General features: G+C 41.2%; 1 protein-coding gene across 1 annotated transcript in view; it reads left to right on the forward strand.

The window, feature by feature from the left end:
• Positions 1-717: 717 nt before the first annotated feature.
• The window catches only part of DTWD2 (DTW domain containing 2), a 152,524-nt gene continuing 139,539 nt past the window's right edge, over positions 718-13,702 (forward strand). The window contains exon 1 of the mRNA XM_025215898.1: positions 718-796. Within this exon, the coding sequence (XP_025071683.1) occupies positions 726-796 (71 nt within the window). The 5' untranslated portion in view covers positions 718-725. The remainder of the gene's footprint in view (positions 797-13,702) is intronic.

Below are 13,702 nucleotides of genomic sequence, written 5' to 3' on the forward strand. Positions count from 1 at the left end.
GGTAACAAGTTACTCCAGGAGAACAACAATGCTTATGGTTTCATGAGAAGGGGTGAGGATTAACCTTCATTGCAAACACTTGAAGTCATAGTCTCTGCTATAATGGAGCAAAACTACCTGTGTCCTGAGCTTTCTGTTAACAAACTTCCATTCCTATTGAACAAGGCAGTTGATCTATGGCTTTTTTCAGCATTTCTTGGGTTATTGGCTTTCAGAGAACCATGGAACATTTGTACCTTGAGGTGCCTGGGTCCAGGCCCCTGCTAAACCTCCCCTTTCTAAACCTCTCTCTCTCTCCCCCATTGGAGGGAGGGGACAAACATGCAGGCAATAAACCCATAGGAACAAAGGGGTCACAGACTAATCCAGGTAATAGGGGAAGAATTCATAGTCCCTGTTTAAACCATATTTAACACAGTCCAGTCTGTGGATGATTTCTCTTCAAATATCTGAAGGATGATTTTAGAGGAAGTGGAAACGGCGGTTTTCTCTGTGGGCTCAGAGGACAGGTCTAAAGCTGCAGCAGAAGAAATTTAGGTTGAAGATTAGGAGAAACTGTCTAGCTATAAGGGTGGTCTCGCATTGGAACAGACTGCCTAGAGAAACTGTGGAATTTGTATCCTTGGAAACTTTCAGGAGCAGGTTTACAAATACTTGGCTGGAATGGTTTTTCCTGGAACAATGACTAGATGACATTTTGTGTTCCCTTATAGCCCTACTTTGCTATGATGCTGCCTGATAGCTGCTCTCACCCCCTGATTTTCAAGTCTGACTACATCTTTGGGAAGTCACAAAGGTTATCAATGTATATTATGTTCATTATCTCATTATAGGAAAGCTAGGGGAGTTGTCTAATTGGCAGGCACTGGAATAGTTTCTGTATTAAACTAGCTATCTGTGCTAATGCTTTGACCTTTTGTATCTTAACCCTTTTTTAGAGTAGAAGTTTGTTTTTAATATGATGGTAGTTACTTTAATCTAGGAACACTTAATCTTATTTACACTGGATAGTATTTGTTTGTACGTGCCAAGCTAAATATTGGCAAACTGGCCTCAGACTTATTTTTCTTCTACAGGCAGTGGTAACAGAATAACTTTTCATACTACCTTTTTATCTGGCCCATAGTAATGAATGCTCCTAATATCCCTGAATATTAATTTATATTCATTAGAAATTCCAGCAGCCAGAACATTACTTATTTCTGCTAAGCTTAATTTCTAAGGCATTTATTCATATTTTATTATACCTTGATTAGATTAATGAGTGTGACCTTTTGTAGGCCCCTCATTCTGGGCCTTACTAATTTGCTTAGTAAACTTTTGATCTGTTGGTTTAAAAAAATAAAAAAATAAAAATAAAACTAATATCAGGCCAGTGGATAGCCACATTCTTGACTGTGGATAAATGATGGCAAGTAACAACACGACAGGAGGCAAGGACTGCAGCAGGGACTGGTCTTGTTTAATTAAAGAAATGTCAGTAACCTTTGATCAGTTTCTTTTTCTGTGATTCCATCAACTGCAACCTTGCCTCAGGGAGGGTAGTTTATTGTGAATGAGAGACAGGAAAGTTGTTTTGACAGATGAAATTGGAGTCTCGCCAACAGCAAGAATCACATTTACAAGGATTGCTTGATATTTGTCTTTTGTTATAGTATATTGCCATGTTTTTATATAATGACAATAACCTCGGGTGCTGTGAGATCCTTTTAAAGGTCCTATAAGGTATTGTGCAATATTAACGCTGTTAGATGTGCAAATATCTAAACATGATTCACAAGATAAACCTGGAGATGTCAGATAATAATCCATATTATAAAAACATCTGTCCAGTGGTGGTCTTTCTGGCGACTTTGCAACAGAAGAATTGCTCTGCTATTTTTCTGTAGTGGAAAAAGGAGTAGAAACGAAGAGCTGACATTTTCCAAGGAGTATTTCGAGTCTAACAAGGTGTGCCTTGAGTCTAAAGAAGTTGAGAACCACTGGTCTAAAGAAGCAAGGACTTTTGTGGATGGAATGTAGGTACTTCTAGAAGGAATTGAATCACAACAGAATTTAGGATAAGATACATGTCTGAGTATCTGTTTTGGATCGATTTTGATCATGTGCACTGGCCCACTAGAATGATTAAGGAATTAGAAAAGATGCTTTATTGAGAGATTCCAGGAGCTCAATCTAGTGACAGTGGTATAACAAGATTCAGTGGTAGAAGTTTGGAGGCCAGTAAGTTCCAGCTAGAAATAACACAACATTTTGAAGATAGAACATAATAACTGGAATAACTTAACAAGTTTATTGGTAGATTAAATGTTTTTTCTTCCCTAAAAGGCCCTCTTTTAGAAAAATCCGTAGGACCTCAGTTTGTGAAGTTTGTGGTCTGTGATTTAGGAAGACATATTGACCCCTTCTGGCTTTATAATCTAAGGAGACTTTTTTTGCTTGGTTGTATAAATTTGGCATCCAATTAAGAATTCTAAGGATAAGATTGGGTTACCTCTCCTCTTCTCCCCCCTCCCCCCTTTATATTTATGTGTTCTGAATAATCTGCAGCCTGGGAGCAAATTTCCCTTTTAATAACTAGTGAAGTATCTGAGATATATAAAAGAACTTCTGTTTAGAGAGTTGAAGTTTGGCAGTTGTTCCTTATCAGACTTCACTGAGCTGTGTTTTGGGTCTCCAAAGTCATTTGGGTTTAAATATGTCTTGTTATCTTAATAGAGGAGCAGATTAATTACATACTCCAATTTTTTCATTAGAATTGTGAGGCTGATTAGGCCAGAGATGCTCTTTCTGCTGGAGGGCTAAATCAAATTCTTTCTGTAAACTTTGAAGTCTTATTGAAAGCTTTGTTTGAAAGGAGTAGACAGATTCAACCTAAATGGGACTTTTGAATGTGTTTTACTTTTACAGTTACTTTTTTCTTTTAAACCATTCCAGAAGTTTACTTTTTCTTTTAAATCACTGCAGAATATTTCATTTTTCTTCTGCTAAAATGAAGTCCCCTGATGCTGTAACCCTCTTACGGCTTAGGAAACTTGGATCCAGATTTTCAAAGATAATATGGCCATTTCATTTTTATTTTTAGGACCAGCTTTGTGTGGACATGCCACCTCCTCTTTATCTTATACTTTTTCTTAATAACAACTAACACATCTGCAGTAGATCAAATCTTGTACTTGATATAGTTTCAAATACCACCTGGGTAAGATTTGTTCTCATTTCTGAGTTCTTATCACTAGCTACTGTTTATGATGGTGGTAGGTAGAGGTATTAATTATTTAACTTACACTTTCACAAACTAACTTCAGAACAATTGGAAAGAGAGGAGAGAGGGAAGTAAGGGAGAGCATGCAATGGGAGGATGAAAGCACACAGGAAAGCAAGGCAGAAGGTTAGACAAGCACTTATATGAGATGGTTTGGATAACTCCTGCCTTGAGCAGAGTTTTGGACTAGGTGACTGCCTGAGGTCCCTTTCAGCATTACTTTTTATGATTTTAAGTCTCTAGGTATATCAAGATTTTACTCATCAACCAAATCATTTTTGTTTATAAAATTTCTGGATTAATGAACTGGATCCATGATGCTTACAAATCAGGCCCCTATATAGCTAAGGACCCCATATAGGGGATAGGCCCAGACACTTAAATGTTGGGAGAACAGTTTTTAAGTCATTCAAGCAAGCAATAGACTGATATGCACAATTATATTGTGGCAACTGTCAATCCGCCTGGATCATGGTATATGCATGAGGGCCACCAAGACCATCAATACATATGCCTGGGAGGAATTTTTTGGAGGTGTGGAGGTTGTCCAGACTTTCCATCCTCCCTTTAGGCCACTGAGACAGAATCCAAAGACCAGACTGAGTCCAGATGTTTGGTGCCTCCATGGCTGTAGGTGTGTAAGTGTCTGGGAATCAAACCCAGGTCTTCTGTGTGGTAGACAAGGATTCTACCACTGAACCACAGGGAACTCACATGATTATTTTAAAATGCATGGAAGTGGTCTTGTATGTTCTGTATAATATCTATTATTGTTGAGCGGTCTGTGCACTGGCCCCTCAGAGTTGGGGTATAGCCATCTCTGCAGCTCAGGTTGCTGCTTCTGCATCCCCCTTCATGAGATCTTAGATCCACTCATGCCCTCACATGCTGGTAGCTTCACATGGCTCCAGCCAGCTTTCTCACAGTACATCTACTAAGTGCACTGTAGGAAGGTCCCAGCTGATGAATAGACCATGACAGCCAGCTGAAGGTTTAGAAGCGTCTACATATGCCTTCAACTGGCTGCTGTAGGGCAGCAGAAGCCTTATGTTATTTGGCAAAAGCAACTGCTGGAAGAAAGGGTTCTGTGGTTAGTGTGTGAATGTACTCTAAAGTTTTGATGGCAGAATTGGAAGTATACCAGCATAACTTTGTGGTTTAGACTAGGGGTTGCCAACCTACAGCTCACAGCAACCTACAATACACAAAGAGATTTTTATCTGGACCACCAAGTCAGGACAGCACTCAGTCTGAAGGGTGTAACTCAGTCTGAAGGAATGCTGTTGCTTAATTTGGCTTGCTATTGCTAAAAGGTGGTTGATATCTAGTTTAGACTATTCATACAGCTCTCCCCTAGACAGTGAGGAGTTCCAGAAACTTTGTAAGCGTTCAGCTGATGAACAGATATGGCACAGGGCTAGGTAGAAAAAAAAAAAGAGATGTATTGACTACTGGAACATGTGAGCCCAAAGAGACAGAACCTGGTTGTCTGTCAGTATTTAAATAGGTTGATGATATCTAGTCACTGAGCTCAAGGTGGAAGAGGCCACAAAGGGAAAATTAACAACCAGTTTGCATGGTGTAAAAAGTGGTGTGGGGAGTAGTTAGTCTACCACCAGCAATGGAAACTGTACTTAAGTGCTTGTCTGTGTTGTAATTTCTTTGTCTTTGCAGCCCTCCAAAGGCACCTGTAATGCATTTTACTGAATGTACAAAAGTGCTTTTATTATATACAGAGGCCAGCTTTGCTCCAAGCACTGTCATCTGCCACCACTTGCATGTATTTTGGATGCAGTGCTATTGTGAGTTTGGAATGCAGCTGCTGCACCTTCAGTAGATTTTGATCAGTCTCAACTTGGTACTTTTAGCTGAAATCAGTAAGAATCACTCCATTTAGGTTTTCCAAATTTTAGGTCAGACTTTGTCAGCTGAATGTATGACCTAAAAAGTTTGTACCTAACCAAACTCACTTATGTCCAATTTGCCTTGAAACAGCTATGGAGAAGGACAAAATGTACTTTTTAACCACTTGGAAAAAGGGAAGGGAGCTGTTTGGAAGCAAACATCAGCTGTTATGTCTCCCTCATCTTGTAGTGAAAGGTTAGCTAATTACTCTGACTGACCTTGAATGAAACAGAATTTAGTTGGAGCAGTTTTGCTGCACTTGTATCACTACACAATATAACAGTTGCATAGTAACCTCTCATCAGTAGTATTTGCTCTTGATACAGTTGTATAATACCCTATGAGAGGTGCTGAAGTATAATAGAAATCTAAATCTTAATAATGCTCTCTTAAATTTCCTGTTGCACAGGGATTTGTCAGCTTATTGCAAAAAACCAAAATCTGTAGCTAATTAGCAGGCACATGTGCCAGTTGTAAAGGCACTAGCAAAGCCCTTGTTTCATTGAGGTTGCTATGGCAGTCCAGTTGCAGCCTGTCCAACACCCTACAGAAATCTTGAAAAGGGAATATTAGCTAGTGTTGCTATGACTTTTAGCAGTTCATGGCCCACGTGTGTGTTCTTACCTCACAATGATGCTTGGTGCTTACTTCCCTAAATCTGAGAAATATGAACTTTGGGGGACCCTACCACATTAGGGAAAGGAAGGTTGCATCTGTTCTCACCCCTCAGTTGAAAAGAGTGCATTCAGATCCAGACCACTCAAAAAGAAAGGTATCTTAGTAGAGGGGAAGACATCCAAACAAATATAAACCTATAAAAATATTAAGAAAAAGACTAAAGATAGTTTTATTACCTGAAGTGCTTCTCAAAATAGACTGTTCATCCATGTACAGCAAAATCGGTGCCCAGAATTTTCACAGGAGCAGTTCATCTTTGGAATGGGAGGTGGGTGACTGTCTTCCCCCTTAAACCATCTTCAGCTTATTTTTTGAGCTGCATTTTTTTTTTCTCCTTGACATAGGTACTCCACACTTGTACAAATTGGCTGTTGGCTGCAATCCCCAAACTTCCTTTCCGCTTGTGACCTCCGTTATAGAGGGTAACGAAATGCAATCCCACACAGTTGCTGCTATTTGTATGCCTGCAATTAACAGGGATGGGACTTTACTGTATCTCAGCTGCTCTGTACTCTCAGTTAGAAAGGTAAACTGGGTCGGTTTACCTTTGAATGAAACTGCTAAATTGCTCAATTTTAGCTCTCACTGGATGCATCTACACATGCAGTTAAGGTGGGGCAATAAACTTGGACATAGTTTGTGCCGGAGTCAGCTTCTGGGCGCAGAATCTTGATCCAGGACGGAGCAGCCCCAGGCTGGTAGGCGGTCAGGGGGGCAGGTTAGCCCTGGACTCCAGGGCTAGGGATGGAAGTTGCACAGGAGCCAGTGTAAATGATCAGAGATGGGTTTAAACGTGTAACAGAACATAAGTTCAGTGCACATAAACAGGTTTCAAAATGGCTGAAACTGGTTTAAGATAAACCTGGTTGAATGTAGTTCAGACTTATCTGATTTAGGTCAAACTGGTTTATGGAACTTCTGTTCCAGACCCCTTCCTGGTTCAAGTTAAATCACAGTCCCCCAGCATCCCGTCATGCTTTTCAGCCCCGGGCTGGGTTGCGCCAGCTGCTGGAGCAGAGCAGGGTTGGCCTTGCCCCTCTGTACTCTAGCTGGAGCAGTGAGGGCTGGCTGATGTGGGGGTGGGAAACTTAGCTGGGGATACAGCCTGGTCTACCTGGTAGGGGTGAAGCAGCCCCTGCCAGACTTTTTCTCACTGGAGTGGAGGGGGCAGGGGTATGGGATGGCAGGCTCAGGTAGAGGGGGATTAAACCCTCCTGCCTCCCCCCTCCCACCAGACCCCAACTGGGGTCTGCCTGGCTTTTCCCCGCTGCTCTTGGCTCAGCATGGCCTGAGCCCCACAGAGCCCCCCTGCCAGCTAGGAGGTGATCCCACTGCGCCTTCCCAGCTGTTAGTAAGTGATGCTTAGGAATTATTTCTGAGAAATACTATCAGCTTCTACAAAGTTGAAGGTTTCATTAGAAGGAGCCCACCCCTCACCCAGTTTCTCGCCCTTAAAACCATATCACTTCTCAACCCTAGTTTAGAAAAGAAAAAAAAAAATCTCCTAGACATAAATTCATGTAACCAATGCATGGATGACTTCCTATGTCTCTATGTCTGCTTGTAACTTTGTCTGAAATGCGAAGAAAAGTGCCTGAATTTGTCACAATTCTTATGAATGTTTTGGAGACCCTTGCTGTGTCTGGGTGTTGTGAGCTCCATGTTAAATTCTGTCCTCATTTTTTGGTAAAGATTTGCATGACAACCTGATGCAGCAGAATGGAAAGACTGCTGTGATTCCAGATATATCTCAAAATGTGTGCATGTGGGTGGCTGTTGTTGGGTGTTTGTTTAAATACAAACAGACGTGATTTCCCATTCAGTGAGATGCTGCCCCATTGCTGCCACTGATACACAAACTCCTTGTCGGCTTAAATCCTGACATTTGAAGAGTCCTCTCCAGAATTTAGATGTTGGGAATGAAGGGCAACGAAGCTACAGAAGCAGCTGTCCTTCTCATTTTGGGGCAGTGGAAATTTTACATGTGGATCTTGAGGCATGATGTGGACTCTTTATATTGCAGTTAGCAGTACAACTCCTGTCCTTAGCGCCCTCCCACCCCCAAACTCTGTTCCAGCAGGATAAGTTAGCAATACCAGGTATAAATCACCTCATGGAAAAGAGATCTTCAGAGTCTTCTGTGCATACGTTTTTGGGTGTTTTTAAGCTTTTTTCTTGAATTAATTTCATGTTCTGCCTCATAAATATTGTTGGTTTGCTTGCTTGTTTTTTACTTGGACATTAAACGTCAGATATAGTGTTTCTCCCCACAAGTGCAAGGAGTTTCTGGTCAAGTTCTTCGGAGACAAGTGTCCACATGAGAAGTTACCATTGTAGTTGATCTGAATTGGTCCATCTCAACTGAAAGATCAGGGACTATGTGGGTTGGAAGAGTGATTCCCCTTTGTCCTTCAAGAGCAAGTAAACAGACGAGAGTGTGTAGATAAACTTGCATTGTTGTCACTCATGAGTACCATGTGCCCTGAGAGGGTGGTTGAGGGCATGGCAACCACCTGCAGGCGGTGGTGTCAGTGGTGGAGACATGGCAGCGGTGGGTCGGGACCGCCCACAGGCAGCTGCGGCGGAGTCGGTGACCAGTAGTTGGCGACCACCTGCAGATGCCACCGGCAATTGGGGACTGCCTGCAGATGCCGCTGGCAGTATCAGCTGCAACAGGGGGAAGGGGTGGTGAGTGGCGACTGTCCTCAGGCACCGCCAGCAGTTTCAGCAGCTCTTTTCACAGGAGGTGCACCGCCAATCTCAGGGGGTGCATGTGCACATGCGTGCACCCCTACGTGTCACCAGTGTGTAGAAGACATCTTTAGAAACCAGCCCTGTTCTCTGCTTTCTGGCCAGCCCTTTCCTTGCCCAGAAGCAGCATGCCCAGCACAGGGACAGCACACAGCAAGCAGCTCTCCTTGCCTACTCTGCCTCTATGCATCATGGCTGTTCCAGCCTCTGCCCCTGGCCCTGGCAATGATGACCAGCACCCCACGCTCCTGCTAGTCCCAGCAGGGCCCCTGTCCAAGCCCTAAGAAAAGTTGCACATGCACCAGTGGGGACCAAGTGACAGTGTTACTTCTTTTCTTATTCTCTAGCCAAAGGGAATTTCAGTTTCCCATACTGCCCACCCTTTCACAAATCTCAACTCAGTTATTTTCCATGAGACTTTATTCAAGTAACATGTTTTGGGAGAACTCTGATATCTTTGGTTTGATACTGAGCATGATGCCATCTTTGCATTCTCTTTCCTTTTTCCAGAATGAACCCATTTTCCCCCATTACTTCTTTTTGATGGTTTTCCTGATAATTTCAGATTTTGGGGGGTAGTACCTTAGAAATGCATGGCACATTTCTGTGTTGCACAATGACCTTGTGGGGGTGGGGGTGTGGGTAAGAGGAGGACATTTGTGGTTTGTTTCTTTTTCTTTTTTTACCTCAACCTTTTTTCACTTGGAGTTTATGTTTACACTCCTGTTCTTGTATCTGGTGATTTTTTTTTACATGCTTTACTTTAGTAGTTTTTTACAGTGCTCTTCATCATCTGTTTTGACACTTTCATCTGTTCTTACTAGTGATTTGCATAACAATATTTAGGTACGTGTGCATATGCTTGCCTCCATAAATAAGAATTTTTCCTGGTTATTTAAAAGATGTTGACTTTGGCTGTTTGGGGTGGGGGATTCTTGTCCTAGTGTGTTAGAGTGATGTAGCTATGATACTTCAGGAATTTTGCAAGAGGCATAGCTTTTTTGGGGAGGGTTAATATCTTTTATTGGATCCTATCATTGTATGGAAATTGATAGATCTAAAAGAGTATAAGAAGCCTTTGGTTATTTTCACATGTTGGAGAATTTAGGGTTTTTTTACAGTATTTTGCTAGTTCTACTTTGAAAAGTATTAAAAAACCACACAAGTGTCTTTCTCTTTCTTTAGGCCATGTATTTGCTGATCCTTTGCTCCTAAATATTGTCCATTTGCCTACTCAGATATGAAATATGGTAGTGTCAGAGTATTAGCTATATTAGAAAAAAATAAACGTAATATTTTCCAGATACTTAGAATACATTATTGTCCATAATGCCATAAAGAGTTGGTTATATCAGATCTGAGTAATATCCTGGGTACAGATTTGGAAGTCTGCAACATAAATTTCATGGATTTTTATTTCTGCTAGGGTTCCTTAATTTCCCAACGTATCACACATGATTAACCAGATTTTACCATTGTTAGAGTTAAACTATCAAATGTCATCTGCACTGCAGGTTGCGAGGAAATTGATGCAAATAGAAAAACAAGATTAAACATTTATCATGAATAGGTTGTTGACCCTTCAGACAACACTGCAAATTACTTCACCATCCCTTAAATCAATTGTAAGCTAGAGCTTTTAAACTATACAAGAAATTTTGTGCACACAGTGATTTTTGGGAGTCCTTTTGACAAAGCATCGTAAATTGTACTAGTTGTGGATGAAATGGAGGTATTTGTTGTCCAGCATTCATAATACTATTTTTTAATGAGTATGTATAGCATATCTGCATTAAGAAGCTTCAGAAATACACTTTTAATGCAGAACCCTAAATAGCCCGCACACTTCAAATTTGCTTACATTGAAATAGAGTTGCATTTTAATACACAATTTGAATGTTCCACTGTGCAGTAAAAATCAATATTGTATGGTCCTGAGCATATATTTGTATAAGGTTAGGTGACTTGTGTCCTTTAGAACTATTAGCCTCTGGGAAGAAACTGGTTGAATCAGATTGTGTAACTTCTTTTCCCCCTTTAACTGTGCATCTAATTAAAAACAAATTGTGGTACACAAAAGCAAGTGACAAACACTTTTATTCACCCAACAAGTGTATTCTGCATTTTTTTGCACCTTGACTGAAAAATTGGAATATTAAAGCTGAAAGGTGAAATATAAATATGCCAAATGAACTCACCTGCAGTTTTTGAAGAGGACAGTAGAGGGTAGTGTAACATTGAGTTATAGAGTAATTTTCCCTTATAATATTGTTGACATCTAATGTCCTGTAGCATGTTAGTTAAAATAGGTATTGCAGTATTGTAGAGCTGTCTTGTTTGACCCATTTTAAATAATGTTTTGACTGTTAAACCATATTCATATTTTGAATAAAACTCCAGTATTTTATCACTTTTAAAAGTTAATTGTATTTCCTTTTATTGCCCATGTATTTTTCAATGAAAACACAAAGAGGTTTAAGTCACAGAATAGACTTCTAAAAATTGCTGCGTGAATCTGTAAATCTGTTCATTATTATCATGTGATAGAGATATTAATCTTTTGTGGCTCTATTTTTTTAAAAGCTTGGTTGAAAGTGCTGATGGAGAATGCAGCAAGTCAGCATTTCTTTCATTATGTTGGTTGTCTAGCCTTATGTTAGATATAATTCTGGTTGCCTTCTACATTTTGTCAGGGGTAGGCTTCTGAGAATAACTGATAGATTTCCCATTATACAACAGCACTGAGTTATTAACTGAATAGACTTTAATCAGTTGGAAAACGTCCATATTAGTTGTGGTAAAATACACCAGTGATTCTCCACCAGGGTGCTGGGTTGCTGTGAGATCCTTTTAAGGGTGTTGCACAATATTAGCACTGTTAGATGAGCAGATACCTACATATAACTCACATAAAAAACCCAGAGATTTCAGATAGGAATCTATATTGTCAAAAACGTTTTGCCCTGCTGTGGCCTTCCCGAGTTTTATGCACCAGAAGAATTGCTTTATTATTTTTCTGCATTTAAAAAAACAAGTGAAAACTAGGATCAGGCATTTTCTGAGGGATGCCATGAGTCTTAAGCAGAGTGAGGACTGTCTTGAGTCCAGAAAGGTTGAGAAGCACTATAATTTACATTAGAATAAGTAAAGATCTACTGTAAAGAAAAACTCATTTCCTCCCAGTAAAGTTTACCAAAAATGTAATCCCCTCTCTTCTAAACATAATTCATATGGACTGTGTGGTACAAAAATTTAAAGATTGAACTTGTAGTTTAAATTGCAGAATGGATGTGCTCCACAAGTCACAGAACTAGGGTTTGGAAATCTTAGCTCTGCCATTAACTCTTTGGCAAGAAAGGCAATTAGGTCCTTATGTTGTTTTAATTTAAATCAACAACAGAACTCCTTGATTTCTTTACAGATTAGTGCAGGCTGGGCCTTTACATTTTTGACTCATCTTCCTCCTCTCTTTGTTTTGTGGGGGGAGAGGGGCCATTTAATTTGAGAGAAGTGTAGCCCTTGATTATGGGTGTTGAAGGGTCTATTTAAGAACTTGGTATTTTAACGTTTTGCTTCTGCTAGTAAAGTGAGTAGTCTATTTGCATGTCAGTTATAGTAAATTACTGTCTTTGGTTATGAGGGCAAACTTGGGAAATATTTGAGGGCTGTCACACAGTTTAATTTCTACAGAATTGGGGTTTGACTTGCTACATGATGGTAATAAATTTTAAAATTACTTCTGATCATCAGTTTTCACTGCTTTTTTTGTTTTGCATGCTTCTGGAAACAGTTGTACTTATGGACATAGACATACACTTAGTATTTGATTATATTTTAAAATAAACTCTCCTAGACACTCATATTTAAGCTTGAGGACGTGAAAATAAAAATTGTTACCTTTGTACAGATCACTGCAAGATTTTACTGGACCACCACAAATTGTTTGAAACTTTCAATATCCAGCAAAAATTGTAAAGAGCTCCCTGATTCCTTTCATGTCTCTTTTAAAGGAATTTGCCACCAGAGTCCTTTTGATTAAGGACCAGCACTTTATTTTAAAATTTACTTGCTAGATGTATAGTCCAGCTTGTGCGATTTCAGAGACCACATACAGACATTCAGTTTTTAGTGGGAGAATTGCTGTTTTCGTGGTAGAAACCCAAAATGTACAGATCTTGAAACTTTTTCTCCTGGTGCAGAAATGGCCCCTCCAGGAGAAAAATAACTTGGAAACAACCAAGGTTAAATCACTCCTGGTAGAGAGGCAGGGACATTTTGCCTTGGAGGCAAGGCTCCTGAGCTTTGCTGCTGCAGTAGTGCAGCTTGCCTTGTCCCATCTTGCTCTGGGTCAGCTGGACAGCATGGGCAGCAAAGGAGCGCTGAAGGGGCTAGGAGCCTGGTGTGTAGAGGCTTTCCGCAAGCTGGGCTCCCAGCCTCTCTGGCATTTAAATCACTGCTCCTGCTGCCTAGCTGAGTGGTGGCAGAAGGAAAAGGGCAGCAGGCACAACTGCGTTTGCAAGTTTGCCTCTGGCAGCACTCTCAAGCATCAGGAACTGAGCACAGGAAGTGCTGATCTCTGCCTACTTCTCCTTGCCCGCCTCCACTGCTCAGCAGTACCAGGGGCAGCAACTGAAAAGCCAAAGTGCGTGGGAGCTGGACTTGTAAGCCTGGCTCTCAGCTGCACTGCCTTCCCCTGCTGCTCAGCTGGGTGATGGGCACAGCAATTTAAAAGCCAGAAGAGCCGAGAGACTGGCTTGTGGAAAGTGTTTGTATGCTCGGCTCCCAAGCCCTCTGGCTTCCCCTTGCCATCCGTGCTGCCCAGCGGGCCCAGAGCAGAACAGAATGAAACAGGCTGCACAAGACTAGGGGGCCTTGCTGTCACAGCAAAATATTCCTGCCTCACTCTAGGTCAGCCTAGGCATGGCAGCACAGGGTGAGGCAGGTTGTCATGCCCCTGTGGCAAGGTTCCCAGAGCCTTGCTATGGCCGCTCAGTGCTTCCACCCCTCTCCTTGCACTTCTTGAAGTCAGCTGATTGATGGGATGGGGGGGAGGGCATTCTCCTGTGCTAGATCCCTCTCTGGGCAGTCTGTGGCAGGGGGGGG

Source organism: Alligator sinensis, unplaced genomic scaffold (genome assembly GCF_000455745.1).
Source record: "Alligator sinensis unplaced genomic scaffold, ASM45574v1 scaffold418_2, whole genome shotgun sequence".
Taxonomy (NCBI): Eukaryota; Metazoa; Chordata; order Crocodylia; family Alligatoridae; genus Alligator; species Alligator sinensis.